This window comes from Lynx rufus, unplaced genomic scaffold (assembly GCF_022079265.1).
Source record: "Lynx rufus isolate CCGP_SWC_20201006 ecotype Redwood Valley unplaced genomic scaffold, mLynRuf1.p SCAF_1, whole genome shotgun sequence".
Taxonomy (NCBI): Eukaryota; Metazoa; Chordata; class Mammalia; order Carnivora; family Felidae; genus Lynx; species Lynx rufus.
Window position 1 is genome coordinate 87,857,092 of NW_025814823.1, and position 19,212 is coordinate 87,876,303.

The 19,212-nt window shown below is 60.7% G+C and overlaps 1 protein-coding gene across 1 annotated transcript in view; it reads right to left on the bottom strand.

The window, feature by feature from the left end:
- The window catches only part of OBSCN (obscurin, cytoskeletal calmodulin and titin-interacting RhoGEF), a 162,299-nt gene that overhangs the window by 73,799 nt on the left and 69,288 nt on the right, over positions 1-19,212 (bottom strand). Inside the window, exons 19-41 of the mRNA XM_047082324.1 lie at positions 17,872-18,147; positions 16,625-16,909; positions 16,163-16,429; positions 15,771-16,040; positions 14,714-14,980; positions 14,192-14,458; positions 13,909-14,021; positions 13,657-13,810; positions 13,316-13,477; positions 13,124-13,228; positions 12,163-12,429; positions 11,796-12,065; positions 11,401-11,667; positions 10,800-11,066; positions 10,429-10,695; positions 7,642-7,914; positions 6,768-7,034; positions 6,358-6,624; positions 4,524-4,796; positions 3,944-4,210; positions 2,917-3,183; positions 2,566-2,829; positions 1,985-2,248 (exon numbers count right to left, since the gene is read on the bottom strand). Coding sequence (XP_046938280.1) covers positions 1,985-2,248; positions 2,566-2,829; positions 2,917-3,183; positions 3,944-4,210; positions 4,524-4,796; positions 6,358-6,624; positions 6,768-7,034; positions 7,642-7,914; positions 10,429-10,695; positions 10,800-11,066; positions 11,401-11,667; positions 11,796-12,065; positions 12,163-12,429; positions 13,124-13,228; positions 13,316-13,477; positions 13,657-13,810; positions 13,909-14,021; positions 14,192-14,458; positions 14,714-14,980; positions 15,771-16,040; positions 16,163-16,429; positions 16,625-16,909; positions 17,872-18,147 — 5,646 coding nt within the window. The remainder of the gene's footprint in view (positions 1-1,984; positions 2,249-2,565; positions 2,830-2,916; positions 3,184-3,943; positions 4,211-4,523; positions 4,797-6,357; positions 6,625-6,767; positions 7,035-7,641; positions 7,915-10,428; positions 10,696-10,799; positions 11,067-11,400; positions 11,668-11,795; positions 12,066-12,162; positions 12,430-13,123; positions 13,229-13,315; positions 13,478-13,656; positions 13,811-13,908; positions 14,022-14,191; positions 14,459-14,713; positions 14,981-15,770; positions 16,041-16,162; positions 16,430-16,624; positions 16,910-17,871; positions 18,148-19,212) is intronic.

Genomic DNA, 19,212 nt, shown 5'->3' on the forward strand with positions numbered 1-19,212 from the left:
CTGAGAGGAGCAGACACACGCACAGACAGCAAATGAGAAATGGCCACAGATATCAACCTGGCAACACAGCTGCCTTTTGGAGGCAGGGCCTCGGGGACAGCAGGCAGGATGACCCATGGCAGGCAGCTCCATTGCATAGGGACTCCCACCTGCCCCTCACAGGGCCTGTCATCCCTAACCCCTGGACCAGCCTCCTGTCCTGCCCTGCATCCTGAATCCCACCATGTCTGAGATGCCCCACTCCCAAAAGACTTCCTGCCAATGCTGTGAGCAGACTTACCCACCTGTCAGCATCAGACCTGGACCCCACCTCCACATGGATGTCCCCCTGCCTTCCTGGGCATGGCACACATGACCTTCCCCTCCGTCACCCGCCACATTCCATCCATACCCACTGTCACCTCCACACCTGCTTCACCTCACCTCCATACCTGCCTCACCTCATGTCCACACCCACCTCACCTTCCTGACCACCTTACCTCACATCACCTTACCTCATCCACCTCACCTCATCTCCACACCCACCTTACCTCACCTCCATATCCACTTCACCTCTCCACACCCACCTCACCTTCCTCACCCACCTCATCTCACTTTCCACACTCACCCACCTCACCTCCATACCCACCTCACCTGACCTCATCCACCTCAATTCACCTTCCTCACCCACCTCACCCCTACACCTGCCTCACCTCATGTCCACACCTACCTCACCTTCTTGATCTACCTTACCTCACATCACCTCACCTCATCCATCTCACCTCACCTCCACACCACTTCACTTCTACAATCACCTCACCTCACCTTCACACCCACCTTACTTCCACACCCACATAACCTCCACACCTGCCTTGCCATACCTCCACACCTGCCTTGCCACACCTCCACACCTGCCTCATCTCCACAATCACCTCATCTCACCTCCACACCCACTTCACCTCACCTTCCTCATCTCACCACTACACCCACTTCACCTCATCCACCTTGCCTCATCTCCAGACCTGCCTCAATTCACCTCCACACCCCCCCACCTCCACAATCACCTCCCCTCCCCTCCCCTCCACACCCACCTCACTTCTCTCCACACCCATCTCATCTCACCTGCACACCCACCTCGCCTCACCTGCACACCCACCTCGCCTCACCTCCACACCTGCCTCACCTCCACAATCACCTCACCTCACCTCATTTTTCTCATTCACCTCACCTCAACACCCTTCACCTTCACACCCATCCATCCACCTTACCTCAACACCCATCTAATCTCACTTCCACACCTATCACCTCACTTCACTTTATCTCTGCATCTATACCCAGACTTCATGTCACCTCAACTCAACTCACCCCCACACACACAGACCTCCCCTCAACTCACGCTACACACCCAATCTAACCTCACTTCACCTCACACACTTTCTACATAAACTCACCTCATTCACCTTCCACCTCACATGATTCACCTCATAGTCTACATCTACCTCACCACACCTTACCTCCAAACCCAACTCATCTCACCTCACCCCACCTCACTCTGCACACCTTGACCTTGCCTCCATCCACCCTCCACATCCACACTTCACCCCCACATCTCTTCCATGTCCCTGCATGTGTTTCCTGGCTCCCCTCCTCAGTCAGCCTCTCAGTATCGCTGCGTTGAGTGCCAAGCTTCAATCTAGTTCCTAGCTCCTCCGTGGCACGTTCCCTCCAGAGAACTCATGAAGTCTGTAATCCTCAGTTGTAGTGTAGGATGCCCCCCATTTCTCCCTGAGATGTAACCCCCTGAGGGCAGAAAGAACCTTATTCTCTGCAGTTTATTTGGGATGAGCCTCACACAAGCAGATGCTAGAGACTCATGCTGCAGGATGCAGGAGACAGAGGCAGAGAGGCAGAAGGACCCTATGGCGACCAGAGCAGAACAACAGGACATGACACAGCTTTTTGAGACATGGAGACACTGCTCCACATGACCACACAAAATCCTTACCCCTGACAGTCAGTGTGGCCGACGTCCTCTCCTGCCCGCACACACATGAGTATTCCCCAGCGTCCACCACAGCCAGGTCACAGATCTCCAGCTCACACATGGTCCCATCCTGTCTCAGGCTGACTCTGCCCCCAGCTCTGAGGGTCTCAGACCCTTTCCTCCACTCCACAGGGGCCTCCTTGCTCAGCTCACAGTGCAGAGTGGCTGTGGCCCCTTCTGTGGCATCCTTGCTTCTCAGTCTCCCTATGAACTCAGCAGGCAGGGCTGGGAAGTCAGACATAGAAGATCAGATTCTCTGGAGATTTTGGGGGGTGGTGGTACATGATGGGACAGATGACAAGACAGACTTCTACAGAACAACAGGACCAGCAGTGACCAAGGAGTGGTAAGTGGCTGGGATACTGGCTTCTCACAGTTCACACAACAGCCCAGGAAGGGGAGAGATTCCACAGAGTAACGGGTGGAGGGTGACACCAGAGAATGTGGGAGAGAAAGAACATGAACATGGAATGAGAGCAGATGGACATCACAATGTCAACTGGACACCAAATCACGACTGCTTGGCCACACGTGGTCTTTACCCCTGACGGTCATCATGGCTGAAGTCCTCTCCTGCCCACACACACACGAGTACTCTCCAGCATCTGCCACGGCCAGGCCACGGATCTCCAGCTCACACATGGTCCCGTCCTGCCTCAGGCTGATTCTGTCCCCGGCTCTGAGGGTCTCAGACCCCTTCCTCCACTCCACGGGAGCCTCCTTGCTCAGCTCACAGCGCAGCGTGGCTGTGGCCCCTTCTGAGGCCTCCTTGCTTCTCAGTCTCCCTATGAACTCTGCAGGCAGGGCTACAACAGGGCCCAACAGGGAATGTCACCTTTGACCTCCCACAGGAATGAAAGGAGCATGTGGGCAAGGCAGGCACGCATGCTTACCCTTCACTGTGAGCATGGCCAAGGTCATCTGGTCCCCGAAGTGGCAGGAGTACTGCCCGGTGTCCTGGGGCCGCAGGTCCCGGACCACCAGCTCCAGCACTGCACCCTCCTGACGCAGGCTGTACTTGCCTCCGGGCCGCAGAACCTCATCTCCACGGCGCCACTCCACAGGCGCGGCCATGGATGACAGCACACAGCGCAGTGTGGCAGCTCCACCCTCCGGCACCTCCAGGTCCTTCAGCCCCTCACGGAACCGCACCGGCCGTGCTGCAAGCAGGCACAGGCTTGGCTTGACCCCTCCATCCTGCACCCCAGCTGAGGGCCCCTGGGGTTGGGGACAGCTGAGGACACAGCAGCCAGAGGGCTCAGGCAGGCCCTCCTCACCCTTTCTACACTGGGGGTTATGGGCAGCGAACTCCAAAACTCTGTCCTCTGGGGTGGGGGGGGACAAACGGTTGGGAAGAGAACTGTGTCCCCCACCCTAATTCATATGCTGGAGCCCCAACCCCCAGAACCTCAGGATGTGACTGTGTTTGGAGATGGAGTCTTTACAGAGGTGATTTCGGTAACCTGAGGTCATTGGGATGGGCCGAATCCCATGTATCTGAGCGATCACATAGGAGCTGAGGACACAGACGGAGAACAAAGCCAGAACATAGGCAGGGGGCGGTGTGTGCAAACCAAGGAGAGAGGCCTCAGTGGGGAAACAGCCCCGCCCACACCTGGATCTCAGACTTCCCCCTCCAAGACTGGGACACAGTAAATGTCCATGGTTTAACTGGTCTGTGGATCCATGGTATTTGTCATGTGGTCTATGCTGAGACACGTGGAGATGAACCAAGCCAGGAGGAGGGGACACAGAGATGTCAGAAAACAAGACATAGGAATGAAGCAAGTCAGACGCTGCTGGTCAGGAGACACAGGTGAAAGATGGTCAACTCTACCAAAGCAGCAGACACCTGGACATGCACAAGGGGGGCCACAGGCTCCCCCACACAGAGAGTAGGACATGAGCCCAGGAACTCACCGTGGACCCTGACAATGGAGCTGCTCCAGGAGCCCCCGGCCTCACACTTGTAGCGCCCACCATCCTGCACAGTGGTACCCTTGATGACCAGCTGGGCCCGGTGGCCCTCCTGGCTCAGCTGGCACCGGGCTGATGGCCGCAGGGTCTTTCCATCCTTGGTCCAGCACACGGGGCTGTCCGGGGCGGTAGTCTCACAGACCAAGGTCAGATCCTCCCCCTCTGTGACCGTGGCATCCGTGAGCTCCCGGGAGAAGACACTTGGCTTTTCTGGAGGTGCAGAGGAAAGCTCAGGAGGTGTGGGCCCCTGCCCCATGAGGCTGGGGTCACAAACGGGCTGCCGGGGATACAGAGCAGGCCTGGCATGGCCCAGCCCACACTTTGGAGACTGAGGGATCAGCTCTGCATACCACATGCCGCAATCACCTTCAAAGAGCCCCACCTCCCCGGGATCTGTGGGCCGGGCACCTTGTCTGTGAGCCCCAGGACCATGCTCTGCACATGGCCAAGATCTGCCTTCTACAAGGCTGCACCCTCAGCCTTATGGACCAGGCCCCATGCCGGCACTGGGCACACAGCCCACCTGTGACCCGAAGGGCAGCTGAGGTCCGCTGGTCCCCTGCCTCAAAGTGGATGGTGCCTGAGTCCTTGAGCGCCAGCTGCCGCAGGGTCAGCACGTGGTAGCCACCTGGCTGAACCTCAATCTCATTGAGCTCATTTGGGTGCAGGGGCGTCTTGTCCAGGAACCAGTGGACAGGCTCGTAGTCGGCAGGGGAGATGCGACAAGAGAAGGTGGCCGAAGAGCCCTCACGCACCTCCATGTCCTCCAGATCCTCTGTGATGAGCACTTTCCGGCCTGCAAGGCACAGACCGGCAAGTCACGGTCCCTTGCAGCCAGCTGCCAAGGGAAAGGGGCACTCCCCAAGACTGGCAGTGGGCTCACAGCTGGACTGAGTAAGGCTCAGAATGATGAAACCGTGAGCACAGAAAATGTATCAGAGCTCAACTGTCCACACGTGCGAGTTTTGGCTCCACTGATGAACCCCAAGCCCACTTCTGGGGTCCTTCTCAGAGCACATGGGGTGGGTCAGAGCGAGCCCTCCTCTCCCCAAACTCTTCTCCACACCTGCCTACGTCCATCTCCAAGGTCACAGAATGCAGTTAAATCATGGATTAAAAGAAGAAATAGGAGGGCCCCTGGGTGACTCAGTCAGTTAAGCATCCAACCTTGACTCAGGACATGATCTCACAGCTCCTGGGTTCAAACCCCATGTCTGTGTTGACAGCTCAGAGCCTGTAGCCTGTTTCGGATTCTGTGTCTCCCTCTCTCTCTGCCCCTACCCCATTCATGCTCGCTCGCTCTCTCTCAAAAATGAATAAACATTAAAAAATATTTTTAAAAAAAGAAGTAGGAGTGTGAAAACAGTTGTGGCCATGTGAAAACTTAAATGCTTTGGAAGATTGGCGACGTGAAAAAACCCACTTCTGCAGCTGACCTAGGTGTGGGGAAGGCTCAGAGAGAAGTCCTAATGATGGAGAGGGACTGTCTCCAGCCTTCTTCTGCACCTGCAGGTGTCTTACATCTATGGGACCACAAAAGGAACTCGTGGATGGCCCATTGGTGGGTGACGTGTGCAGGGCAGACAAGGAAACTGAGTCACAGACTGGTGCGCAAAGGCTCTGGCCGCACAGCCAGATGGGCAAGTGTGTATTGTCTCTGAAGAGGATGCTGTGTGACAGCGTGTTTCTCACTTTAGCTGATGTTTCCTGGATTAAGCATGAGTACGAGCCTTGTGACCAACCAGGGATTCTACTGTGCTTACAGAGTGGATGTGGTGTGAGCTCAATGGGCTTGCTGGATTTCACAGAAGAGGACAGGAAAAAAACCACAGCAAGGCTTCTTTGTTGTTCTTTCGTTATTTCCCATGGACGGAGCCCCCCGCCCCCGGGAGGGCCCTCCTCCTGACCTCCCTGAATGCTGGACCCTGGCGTTGGGAGGGGAGTGCACCATCCTGCCTGGACATCAATATGCCCTATGATTCTGGGCCAACCACGGACTGCATCGGGCCCCCACTTCCCCATCTGGGAGGTGGGAGAATAGCATTCATGCCGCCTGGCAGGTGCAACTGTTACTCCTCACACCTGGAGGCATCCCCAGGCCACACTCCCTGCAGAGCCCCGGTGTGGGGGCCAGGCACATTCCAGCACACAGGCTCCGAGCAAACAACTGTGTGAATTCATGAGGACACGTGCTCATTCACACTGTGTCCCTTTAGCAGGACCTCAGAGACGAGACCACCCAGGGCCAAGCTCCCAGGGATGGGGAAACTGAGGCTGGTCCCTGACAGCCTCCAAGCCCACTTTGAACAAAGCTTACTCCCAACCACACCCCCGGCCAGCATGGCACCAGGCCCCACCTTGCACCAGGAGCCGGGCCTGGGAACAGGCCTGGCCGATGTCACAGGTGTAGGTGTCGCTGTCCGCCTTCTCCAAGGCGCTGATGGTGAGCCTCAGGGTCAGGCCCTCCTGGCTGGGTGCGTGCTTCCCAGAGGCATGCAGCTCCGTGAGGCCCTTGCGCCAGATCACCACAGCTGCGGGACGCTCTGTCTTGCACGTGAACACGGCTGTGCCCTTCTCTTCCACATGCAGGTCGGTCAGCTCGTCTGTGAACCAGTTGGCCTTTTCTGGGAGGCAGTGGGAAGAAGTGGGGGTTGAAGGCTGTGCAGACCCCATGCTAGCCCCTCCGGACAGGGAACAGCCCCCACCATGGGCAGGGAGGGAGGGACAGAGGCCAGGGGACCCATCCCAGGGTCTCCTGTGGGGTCACCTTCCACACGGAGACTCGCTGTGCTCTTGGAAGCTTCTGTCTCACACGTGTATTCTCCTGAATCCTTGAGCGACACCGCACGGACCACCAGAGTGGCCCAAGTGCCTTCCGTGACCAGGTCATACTTCTGACTCTTGCGAATGGCCTTCCCGTCCTTTAGCCAGCGCACCGGGGTCCCGGCCCGAGACAGCTCACAGCTCATCACCACATCCTCACCCGGAGCAGCCTGCTGGTCTTCTAGAGGCTTCGTGATACCTGCCGGCCTCTCTGAAGAGAGCAGAGAGCAGAACAGCCCCCGTGAGGCATGGCCACACCCCAGCCGTGCTTAGGGTGAGGGCAGGGCAAGCACTACAGAGGTGGAGACCACAGGACCTTCTGGGGCCTCAAGGTCTGGAGTGCAAGAGGCCCCACAGTCACAAGGCAGGGCCTGGGAGGGGAGATATGAGACCACAGACCCTCACACCTTGGTATCACTCAGAGCCCCAAGACTCAAAAGTGTGGCCACCGCCATTGCCAGCTGTGAATTGAATATCACCCACCTGCACCAGTATTTATACTATTTATACCAGGTACACAAGCTTAGGAATGCCAATGGCGATTTCACTAGCTCAGTGAGCAGTGAGCCCTAGGGGCCACCATGCTGTCAGACCCCCAACCCTGCTCCTGCCCACAGACTGGAGGCTCTCGCCCCACAGAGTGAGCTCTCTGAGATGACCAGACACCCCTTGCACCCCAGCAGGTGCTTCTGGGCCTCCAACAGGGGAGCTCCCCGGGGACTGGGGGACTGTCCCCAGAAGCACCGTTTCTGGCCCGAGGCCCCACTCCACCCTCACCCCGGTGGAGACAGGCCCCCATCCCTGCACATGGTGCCCACCTCTGATGATGAGGGAGGCCTTGGAGGTGAGGTCCCGCACGGAGAACACCACCTCCCCAGCATCTCCAGGAGCCACATCTTGAACAACCAGGGTGTATTTGCGGCCCTGGCGTGTGGCCCGAAAGCGGCCAGAGCCACCCACTGTCTTCCCGCCAACTGTCCATATGGCCACATCGCTGGGGTTCTCATGGGACAGGACACACTCGAAGGTGCAGCTCTGGCCCTCCGGCACCTCCACCGACTTCAGCCTCTTGGTGATGCCCACGTGCAGGTCTGTGGGCCACGGAAGATGGTGGTCATGCCGGCCAGGCCCTCGGACACCAGCCTCTTAACACTGGCACTGTCAAGCCCGTTGCTGCCCCAGGTCAGACCCCACAAGGGGCAAGACCTCACTCCCTCCCTCCCCAATCCCACTCCCCGCTAAGCAAATGTCTCCAGCTGGCCGAACCCTGTTGTATGGATCACAGAGAGCTGTGAGTGTAAACCAGCGTGGCCACCCTCCTATCTGCTACAGAACACTCACTGTGCAGAGAACATTCACTGTCCATGGTGGTGGCCAGCTCAAAGCTCCAGGAGGTGAAGGACAGGCCCGAATGAAGGAGCCATCCAGCTCCAGAACAAACTCACCATGCTGCCCTGCCCCATTCCCTGTCTCACCTCAAACCCTGGCCAGCCCACCAGGGACACGTCCCAGGGTGACTGCGGAGCGAGCCTGCCATGCACATGCAGGAGAGAGAATCGGACCAGAGGAGTGGGCCAGGACAGCAGTGCACACAGGAGGCCAGGCCTAGGCTGACAGTGACTTCTGAAGGGACCGTGTGTTCCAAGCCAGGGGGAAGGGGGGGCAATGCTGCCCTGCTGGCCGTGTAACCCATGGTGCAGCTCAACCTTTCTGAGGCAACTTGATAAACCAGAAATGTGGCCTGCCAACAACCACCTTCACCAGGCTATTCCTGTGGCCTGGAAGTCCTTCCAGAGCATCCTATGCCTGACATCTGGGCCTCTGCCATTAGCCACCCCCAAAAGGCGACCTTGACTGTGCTCCCTCTGTGGTTCCCACACCTGCCCACACACATCCCCTGATGTAGATTGAATGTCACTAGCCTGCATTGAATCCCTGGCATCTTAGGACTCTATCACTCATGGCCAGCCCAGTGTCCCCGAGAGCTCTTCTTTTCTTTTCTTTTTTTTTTAAAATTTTTTTTCAACGTTTATTTATTTTTGGGACAGAGAGAGACAGAGCATGAACGGGGGAGGGGCAGAGAGAGAGGGAGACACAGAATCGGAAACAGGCTCCAGGCTCTGAGCCATCAGCCCAGAGCCTGACGCGGGGCTCGAACTCCCGGACCGCGAGATCGTGACCTGGCTGAAGTCGGACGCTTAACCGACTGCGCCACCCAGGCGCCCCGAGAGCTCTTCTTTTCAACGTCCCCGCCCCACTGTCTGCAACCTAGTCCTCTTAGGGACCATCAAGCCTGGTCTTCCAGGAGCCTGCCCCTGACCTCCTGGGCTCTACAAAGCAGCTCCTGGCACGGTTGAGTGGGTGGGCACCACAGTGGCAGGCCCCGCCTGCCCCCTGGACCCGTACCCGCCTCCTGGACCCAGACCCACCCCTGGGCCCGGCCCCGCCTCTGGCCGCGACCCCGCCTGCCCCCTGGACCCAGACCCACCAGTGGACAGGGCTCTGCCCCTGGACCCAGACCCTCTCCTAGACCCGGACCCGCCCCTAGAAACAGTTCCGCCCCTGGACTCAGATACATCCCTAGACCTAGCCCTGTCGGCCCCCTGGACCCAGACACGCCCCTGGACGCAGACCCGCCCCCTGGACCCGGCTCCGCCCCTGGACCCGGCCCTGTTCCTGCAACCAGCCTGCCCCTGAGATGGCCCCACCCCTAGAGATGGCCTCGCCCATGGACCCAGCTTTCCTGGAGCCTACTCCATGCCTTGGACCCGGCCCCACCCCATGGACTCTGGCCCTACCTTGGACCCGGACCCGCCCCTAGAGACGGCCTCGCCCCTGGCGACAACTCCGCCCCATGAACCCGTACGCTTCCTGGACCCGGCTCCATTCCTTGAACCCAGACTCTCCCCTGGACCCGGCCCCGCCCCATGGACCCGGCCCTGCCTCCTGGTGCCTACTCCATCCCTTGGACCCGCCTCCGCCCCATGGACCCGTACGCTTCCCTGGACCCGGCTCCATTCCTTGAACCCAGACTCTCCCCTGGACCCGGCCCCGCCCCATGGACCCGGCCCTGCCTCCTGGTGCCTACTCCATCCCTTGGACCCGCCTCCGCCCCATGGACCCGGACTCGTCCTGCACGCGCCCTCACCCCATGGACCGGCCCTGCCTCCTGGAGCCCGCTCCACCCCTTGGACCTGGCTCCGCCCCAAGGACCTGGCCCCGCCCCTTAGGCCCAGCCCCGCCCCTGTACCCGCCCCCGCCCCATGGCCCGGACCTGTCTCCTGGACCCGTACCCGCCCCTTGGACCCGGACCCGCCCCATGGACCCAGACCAGCCCCTGAACCCGCTCCCGCCCCGTGGACCCCGCCCTGCCTCCTGGTGCCCGCTCCATCCCTTGGACCGCCTCCCCACCAAGGACCCGGACCCTCCCCCTGGACCCAGCCCCACCCCTGCACCCGCCCCGCCCCATGACCCGGCCCTGCCTCCTGGACCCGGACCGCCCCATGGACCCGGACCCGCCCCTTGGACTCGGACCCGCCCCTGCATCCGCCCCCGCCTCCAGGACCGGGACCCTCCCCTTGGACCCAGTCCGCATAGCCACGCACCGTGCACGCTGACTCTGGAGCTGGTCTCTTCGGAGCCCACACTGCAAGTGTAGAGGCCGGTGTCTTCCCAGCTCAGGTCGTGCACCACGAGCCCGCGCGTGCCCGCCGTGTGCAGGAAGTCGTACTTGTCACTAGGGACCAGCTCCACCCCGTCCTTGCGCCACGCCACGCGGGCCTGGGGGTCTGAGATCTCGCACTGCAGGGCCAGCGTGCCCCGCTCCTCCGCGGACACATCGTCCAGCGCTTTCAGGAACACCACCGGCTTTGCTGCGGGGAGGTCGTGGGCAGGTGAGCGAGCTCCACCTTCGGCCTGCAAGGACCCCCGGCGCCCCGCGCTGGGAGTACCCCAAGGACCCACAGCGACGCCTCACCTTTGACCTCCAGGCGGGCAGTGACCGACACCTTGGGGGAGCAGGCGCGCACAAGGCCGGCGTCGGCTCGCCGAACCCGCTTCAGCACCAGCGTGTGGCGACGGCCTTCGTGGGAGATCTCGTGGAAGCTGTCGTTGTACAGAGGTGTGCCGTTGAGCGACCACTCGACCTCCTCGTCCTCATGGGACAGCTCACACGAGAAGCAGGCGCGGCCCTCCTCCGTGGCTTCTGCGTCCTGCATCGGCTGCATCACTGTAACCTCGCGCGCTGCCAGAGCACAGAGCCACTCAGCACCGCCACAGGAGACCCTTCCCCGGGGGGAGAGGGGGTTCCTCGCCTCCTCTCCCAGACCCTCCCCCCTAGGGACGCTCCTCCCCTTCCCCGGCGAGGACCCTCCCCCCCAAACCCTACCCCCTGAGGATGCTCCCCCCCCACCCTCCCCCTCCGGAGCCCCCGCCCCACGGCAAAGACCCTCCCCACATCCCCGACCCTCCTCCTTGGGGACCCTCCCCCCCAGACCCTCCCCCCTCTACCCCGGGAACACATCCCCCAGGCGGAGACCCTCGCCCTGGCACGGGGCGACCCCGTGCGCCCTGGCTACCTTCCACCGTGACCTCAGCGCTGCTCTGGGCACTGCCGGCCTGGCACCGGTAGACGCCGGCGTCCGCGGGCGTGAGCCGGAGGACTCGCAGCTCTGCCATGTGGCCCTCCAGCCTCATCTTGAACTTGTCGGAGGGCGCCAGCGGCGTGTCCTCCTTGTACCACTGCACGGCCTTGGGGGCCGGCTTGAAGTCGCAGGACAGGACCACCGACTGCAGCTCGCGCCCCGCCTTGGGCTCCAGGGGCCGTGTGAGCACCATGGGGATGTCTGCCGCGGGAGGGGAGAGGGCAGCGCTGCGTCAGCGGAGGGACCGCGGGGTCCCAGAACCCACCCTGTGCCAGGTCTGCCACCAGACCTGCCAGGTCTGCGCCCCTTCGCCCCAGTGGTGCGCTCACCAGAGACCACCAGGCGTGCGGTGGAGCGCGACTTGCCGATGGTGAAGTGCACCGGCCCAGTCATGGTGGAGCAGGTTCGTCGCAGCGTCAGCCGGTGCACTGTGCCCTCCTGCTCCATGCCCACGGTGGGCCCGGCCTGGAGCACTGTCTTTCCCAGGAGCCACTTGGGCGGCCGCACCGAGGGGATGGAGGTCTCGCATTCGAACCAGGCAGGTGCGGGCTCCATCACAGTCACGTCCTGCAGGCCCCGCACGATGGTGATGGATTGCTCTGTGGGTGAGGGGCTGGTCACTGGGGCAGTCCCACAGGGAGGACCGCCAGCAGCCACAGGCACAGTGGGGAGGTGCCAGGGTGGCCCCGCCCGCACCTTCCACAAAGAACTGAGCACTGGTCTTCACGTTGCCAGCGTCGCACGTGTAGGTGTCCTCATCCTCCGGCTGCACGTCGTTGATGATCAGCTTGCGGTAGAGGCCATCGCTGATCATCTCGTACTTGGGTCCTGACTGCAGCTCCACGCTGCCCTTGAACCACTGCACCTGGGCGCTGGCCCTGGACATCTGGCACTCCAGCACACCGCGGTGCCTCTCCATGGCTATCTTGTCCCGAAGTGGGCGCAGGATGGTCACCGGCAGCTCTGAGGTGTGACCAGGGGTGAGGGGACAGGATAAGGGATGCTCAGTGCCCCAAAAACCCCACCTGAACCCCCACCCATCCACCCACCCGGGTCTGGGTGCTCTGCCTCTGCAGCCTCCAGAGGGCTGGAGCCTCTCTGCCAGGGCCAGCAGGTGGCGAGGCCAGGTGTCACCCTCGGCTTCTCTGGGACCCACTGCATAGAGCTGACCAGGTGAAGGGTGGGCGCACCACTCCCCCCCCAACACACACCACTGCACCGTGCGCCCTTGACAAGCTCATCCAGAGCACCTGGCCTCACCCCTGCCCTGCCTCTTCACATCCACATCCCTCGCCCTGCACAATCCTGCATCAAGCAATTCCAAATCTCATATACCTTCCCCCCAACTTGTGGCAGACCCTCCCTCCTCTATGCCCTGACTGTGGGTAGGGCCACCTGTTAAGGCCTCATGCTCACCACATGCCGGGACCCCACAGTGCTTTCTCTCCATTGCTAAGTCCCAGGAGGAAGGATTTACTGTGACCTCCTGAGCTGCCTCTCCAAGACCCCTGTCTTCCTGGTGAGGAGGCAATACCTCCTTTTCCTCCTTCTGGGTCATTGGTGTCCTGGGACAGCTGCCCTGTCAGTCCCTGTAAGGCTGCAAAACTGTGCATTCACATACACTGTCCAGCAAAAACCCTCCCCTGGGCTCCCTCACCTTTGACTCGGAGCTCAGCTCGAGATTCTGCATTTTCGGCTACAAATCTGATCTCTCCTGCATCTTCTGCCAGGACCCTCCGGTAGATGAGGGTGTATGTCCTCCCTGGAAACACAGGCCAGTCAGTACTGGGAACAGGCCCTGGGGGCAGAATGGAGGACGAGCCCTCCTGACACCTGCCCAACAGCTCACCTTCCTGGCGGATGCGCACATTGTCACTGGGCCGAAGCTTACTGCCCTCCCAGAACCACTGGGCTGGCACCTCATCGTGAGAGATCTTGCAAGAGAAGGTGGCGCCCTCCTTTTCCATCACCTCCACATCCTCCAGGGGCCTCACGATCTGGATGTTACGACCTGGGGTGGAAAGAAGGCCGTGCCATTTGTGGATGCCCAGAGCTCCCCCTTACCCCTCCCACCCAGATTGCTGAGGGGTGCAGGGCGGGACAGAGCCAGAGGGCTAAGCACTTTGCTGGGGGGATACAGGGTGGCCAGGAGGCTCTGGCCCAGCAGACCCTGACCCTTAATCTGCCTACCTTGCACCTTCAGGGAGGCTGAGCTCTGAGCATCACGAGCGTCGCACACGTACACGCCCTGGTCACCAAGCTCACAGCGGAAAATGATGAGACTCCGACAGGCGCCCTGGGCCACCATGCCCACTGTCTTGCCCACCCTAAGCTCCACACCATCCTGAGGAGGAACAAGGTCGGGTCAGGCACTGGAGGTGCCCAACAGAGCAGTCCCACCCCTGCCAGCCCACAGTGACAGGCGGGAGCAGCCCAAGCCACCTTCAGCCAGCGCACGTCCACGTTGGGGCGAGACAGCTCACACTCCAAGGTCACCCTGTCCTTCTCTGTGGCCACCACATCCTGCAGAGGGCGGCTGAACCTCACAGGCAGCTCTGGGTTGGCAGGAAGGGGGAGGTGAGAAGCGGGGCCTGAGATGTGTGGTCTCACACAGCCAGTTCTGGGAATGACACCCCCCACCCTGCCCTTGCCTGGCTCCCCGGGCCTCACTGGGGACAGAGGCAGGTGCACTCAGGAGTGGCCCCCCCCCCCCGTGCCCACGCACCAGTGACCGTTAGCCGTGCAGACGTGTGCACCCCCTCGGCTTTGAAGGCGATGAGGCCACTATCCTGCGGCCGCAGCCCTGACAGGATGAGGGTGTGGATGGGGCCTTGCACGGCCAGCTGGCACGTGGACCCTGGCTGCAGCCGCACACTGTCTCGCGTCCAGCTGCCCTCCACGTTGTCGTGTGACAGCTCCACATCCATGGTGGCTGTGCCCTGCTCCCACACCTCCACCGCCTGCAGGCCCCGCACAAGCCGGACCTGGCGCACTGCGGGACAAACATGGGGGTGCATGAGGCACTGCCGTGAGACCCAGGGCCTTCAGCCAGCCCCCACTCACCTCCCCAGGAGCCTCAGAGCCAGCCAGGCATCCTGGAGGGAAAGGCCCAGCCCTTCCCTTCCTTCTCTCCCATCCTCCCTGCCTCCCGCCACCCCCCAGGGCCTGTCCCTCCAGGGGGACACCCCCTTCCGTCGTCCTTCCTTGACGCCCGACCCCCCACGCCCAGCCTGCTGCTGCCACTCACTTTCCACGGTGAGCTTGGCCTGCGTCTTGTCGTCTGGAGTCTCACAGCCATAAAAGCCGCGGTCGGCAAAACCCACGCAGTGAAGAACCAAGCGGTGCCTGGTGTTCTCGGCGTGAATCTCCACGTTCTTGCCTGGCGCCAGGGCCACTGCGTTCCGTGTCCACTTGACCTCGGGCCATGGCCGTGTCAGCTCTACCTCCATGGCCACTGAGCTCCGCTCCTCCACCGTCTGTGGCTCCAGCTTCTTTCTGAACAGCACTGGAGCCTCTGGGGTCATGAGAAAGGGAGGTCATCGCAGCCACTGCCACTCCCAGGAAAGCCAGGGCACAGAGGGTCCTGACCTCCACAGTCGGCACAGCTGCCCTCACCGTGACCTCATGTTCTCACTCCACACTAGGCCCAGCTGCACACCTGTACAGATACAACTGTAGAGAAGGGAACAGAGGCCCCGGGAGCTGCTTCTTCCTCAGCCTGTCTCTCACCTCCCACCCTCCTACTCAGGACAAGCCCACCATGACCAGCAGCAATGGGGCACGGTTGGGGGGGGGGGGAAGGTAACACAGACGCTGAGCCCCCAGCCAGTCTGCCCCAAGGAGACCCTGGACACTCTACGTGAAGGAGTGAAAGGAGCCAGTCAGGTGCACCTCCCAGTCCCAGGCTCTGGATGACCTTTCCAGGTGTCCATGTTACTAACTCACTCAGAACCAGCAGCAGGTCCCCAGGTGAGGTCCCAGCACCCCCCCTGCCCCCAACCCTGCTTGCACTGGCTAACTCCACTCCCTCCCACCTTGCCGACCATGGGGCTCAGCTTGGGGTGCCTTCTTCAGGCAGTCTCCCTTGATGGCTTAAACCTCTGCCCACCCACAACCAGACGCACCTTACAGAGGTTTACTTTGTCCCCTTCAGAGTAGGTATCTGGCCCCTGGGTCCCACCTGAGTCTCCTTTCCTTAGCCAACAAAGCCCAGTGTCCCTCGAGGTCACCCGAACCAGCTGGACACAGGTTGGCATCAGAAAGCTACCTTCGAACCAGTCCCCCTGGGAGGCCCTCCCACGTACCTCGCACCCGGAGGGCAGCAGCGGAGGAGACCCCCTCGGCCTCTGCGGTGATCTGGCCTGGGTCGTCCAGGGTCAGACCCAAGATGGTCAGGCTGTGGCTCGCGCCACTCTGTGAGATGAGGAACTTCTCACTGGGCTGCAGCAACGCGCCGTCCCGGAACCACCTGACTGCTGCATCGCTGGGGGACACCACGCACTGGAAGGTGGCCTCCTGGCCCTCTTCCGCCACCACGGCGCTCAACCCAGACATGAACTTGACCATGCGGGGGGCTGCAGACAGGGGTTTTGCTTGAGAGATGAGTAGGAGAGGCAGAGACCCCCCACCCCATGCAGACACAGAGAGCACACACCTTCTCCAGGAAGGCCCCCAGATGCGTCTCGCCCCTGCCTACCACTGACGGAGAGCTGCGCGCTGGTGCAGTCATCCCGGGTCTCACACGCATACTGCCCCGCATCCTCCAGCCGCAGGCCGGACACGGTGAGCGAGCGCCGGGGCCCTGCGGCTTCCATCTGGAAGCGCTTGCCAGCCCGGAGCTGCGTGCTCCCGCAGCGCCACACCACCTCGGCCTGCGGTGGGCTCAGCTCGCAGGCCAGCGTCACTGTGCCACCTAGCTCCCCGCTCACAGGCTCCAGGGGCCGGCAGAACTTAGCGGCCACCTCTGCGGGATGGAAGGGGGGTGTCAGCCGCAGGGCTTGGGCCAGGGGACAAACTCTGTGCCAACCAGTCATGCGCCCAGAGTGCCACTCCGGCTCCACGCCGGGATGCTGCCTACACAACCTCATGGGAGACCCTCCAGCCCCATGGGCGCCCCAGTGCACACGGGGCTCCCAGAGGACACCCCAGTCCCTCTGACCTTCCACCTGCACTGGGAAGTCCTGCCCATCTGCGCCCACGCGGCAGCTGTACACTGCGGTGTCCAGGGTTTGCGCGCCGCGGATCGTCAGGGTGTGGGTGTCCCCCAGGCTGGCCGTTTCGTGCCGCTTGCTGCGGCGGATCTCCACACCGTCCTTGAGCCACGTCACTGCGGCCACAGAGGGTGTAGCCAGCATGGCGGTCAGGACAATGTCCTCGTGCTCCCTGACCACCAGAGGCTCTCTGCGGCCAGGTCTCTCCACCGTGGGGGTCTCAGGCTCCAGCTCTGTGGGGAGATCAATGAGCATGAGAGCAGGGCCCTTGCATTCCTGGCCTCACTCATCCCACCTAGGGGCTGCACCGGGGGACGAGATCTGAAATGGGACACACACACCCCACCCAAACTTCCACTGCTCTGCCGCTGCCTGGCCCGTCCAGTCCTCCTCTGCTGAGACTCTGCTGAACAAGCCTGAGAGTTAATCCAGCAAGGCTCCATGCCACCTAACGGTCACTATCCAGGCTCCCGGGGGTGCGATAGGGTGGCCAGGAAGAGACACCTGGGGTCACGGGCCCGGGAGCCAAGAGCCGAGAGCCCAGCATCCCTGACCAGCAGGGAAGAGGGGGCCTCATGAGCAGACACTGTAGACAGTGGGCAGCAGGCAGGTCAGAGAGACCACAGCCTGGGGCCTGGGCCCACATTACTGAAAGACATTGGAGCAGGGTCAGGAGAGGAGGCAGGAGAAGACAGCTTGGCCCAGACCAAGATGGGCATCAGAGCAGGGCAAGCCCGCAGGGCTGACTGAACATCAGCTGGACACTCGGGATCCCAAGGCAAGAGACAGGGAGCCAAGCCCCACTGAGGGCAAACCCCTCAAGTAAGTCTCCCAGAACAGCGCTGGGCTCCAAAACTGTGCATGGTGCGTTTGCAATGGGAAACGTGTCTGCCTACCAACCCTAGACAGAATGGCTACGGCCACAGACCACAGGCCTTGGTGGTCAGGTTGTGTGGGGGTAAGGTGGGGATGTGGCAGAGAGGGGCAGAAACTGGGGGACGCAAATGTCGGGAATGTCCCAGAACAGGGGCTACAGGGAGTGTCTCCAATCCAAGGACCTGGGCAGTGGACAGAGCCCTGGGCCGGGCCCGTCAGCAGAGACCCCAACACAGGTACAACACACAGCCCTGTCTGAGAAGGGCTCATTTCCTGATTTTTCAGGAGTTTATACCCTCTTCCCAATGCTGGCCCCCACCTGTAATGTTTAGGCAGAAGGACACCTTCTCTCCCCCAGCCTCACAGCTGTACTCCCCGGTGTCCGCCTTCCCCGCCTGCTGCACCACCAGCCTCCTGCTGCAGCCTGTGGCCTCCATGCACACTTTGGAGCTTGCATTCAGCTTCTTCCCATCCTTGTACCACGTCACCTCTGTCTTGTCCTGAGCCACCTCGCAGCTCAGCGTGACGCTGGCCCCCGCCTCAGCCTGCACCTCACTGCATGCCAGCTGCTCCTTGACAAACATGGCCAAGGGCTCTGGGGACAGAGAGGGACACACAGGAACAAACACACCATCTAAGTTAGGAAGGCAGCACTGGGAAAGAAGAGGTAAATGGGATGGCTGGAATAGTCTCCAGGCTCTGCACGTGCATGGCTTGCAGGGTCCTTCCCATGTGGGCACGGAGTCCCTGCAGCTCCCTGCTGCAACCTACTCTGTGTCAGCATCTGCTGGCAATGCAGGGAGAGTGGAACTGTACCTCCTATCAGTGCATGATTCTGTTGATACACTGCTGATTTCAGTTCACTGATATTCTGTCTACATATAGGCCTGGAAAGCCATGACACACTGGCCTGCACTCTTTCCCCTGTCCCATCGTGTTGTACTACAAAAGCTACACTACCATGTAAGATGGGATAAGAGTGTATCTCCTTTTCTCTACAAGAATGTCTGTGAACAGGATATGATTTCCAGAATGCCTGGAAGGATTTACCAGGCAAGTCACCAGGCTTCCATACTGTTCCATGAAGACACTTTGGTTCCTGCTTCTGTTGTTCCAATGATGCTGTGGGCATTGTCCACTTCTTACATCCATTGAGATTTGCTTTTCTACAACCACTAGGACCATACTTCACCACTGTTCTGATTTTCTGGCATTAAAGAGTGCCAGATTCTCTCAAGTGACTTGTCAGAAAGACACACAACAGGTTTCGTGGTGTCCTTACACACCCACAAACCATGATGTACTGATACAACAGAAAACTGCTATGGGGGCCCCCAGGAGTCAGGCGGGGCTGCTCTGAAGTTCAATTTTCCCACAAGAAGGAAAATAAAGATAGGTCACAGACTTGTCTGGAACCAGTCAGGAGGCATCAGTGTCCCTGAGCACCATCTGGAAACACAGTGGGATGGATACTGCCTTATCAGTCAGGGGCTGCTACCACTGAGTGTGCTCATGTCCCACAAGCCACTTACTCCTCTCCCTCCCTCAACCTGTACCTCATCCAGGGGGAATTCTGACACAGGATATCCTAACTGAAGACAAAAAGAAACAAGATTTGCTTTGAAAACAGCTCCAAACCACACAGGTGCTCATCACAGGT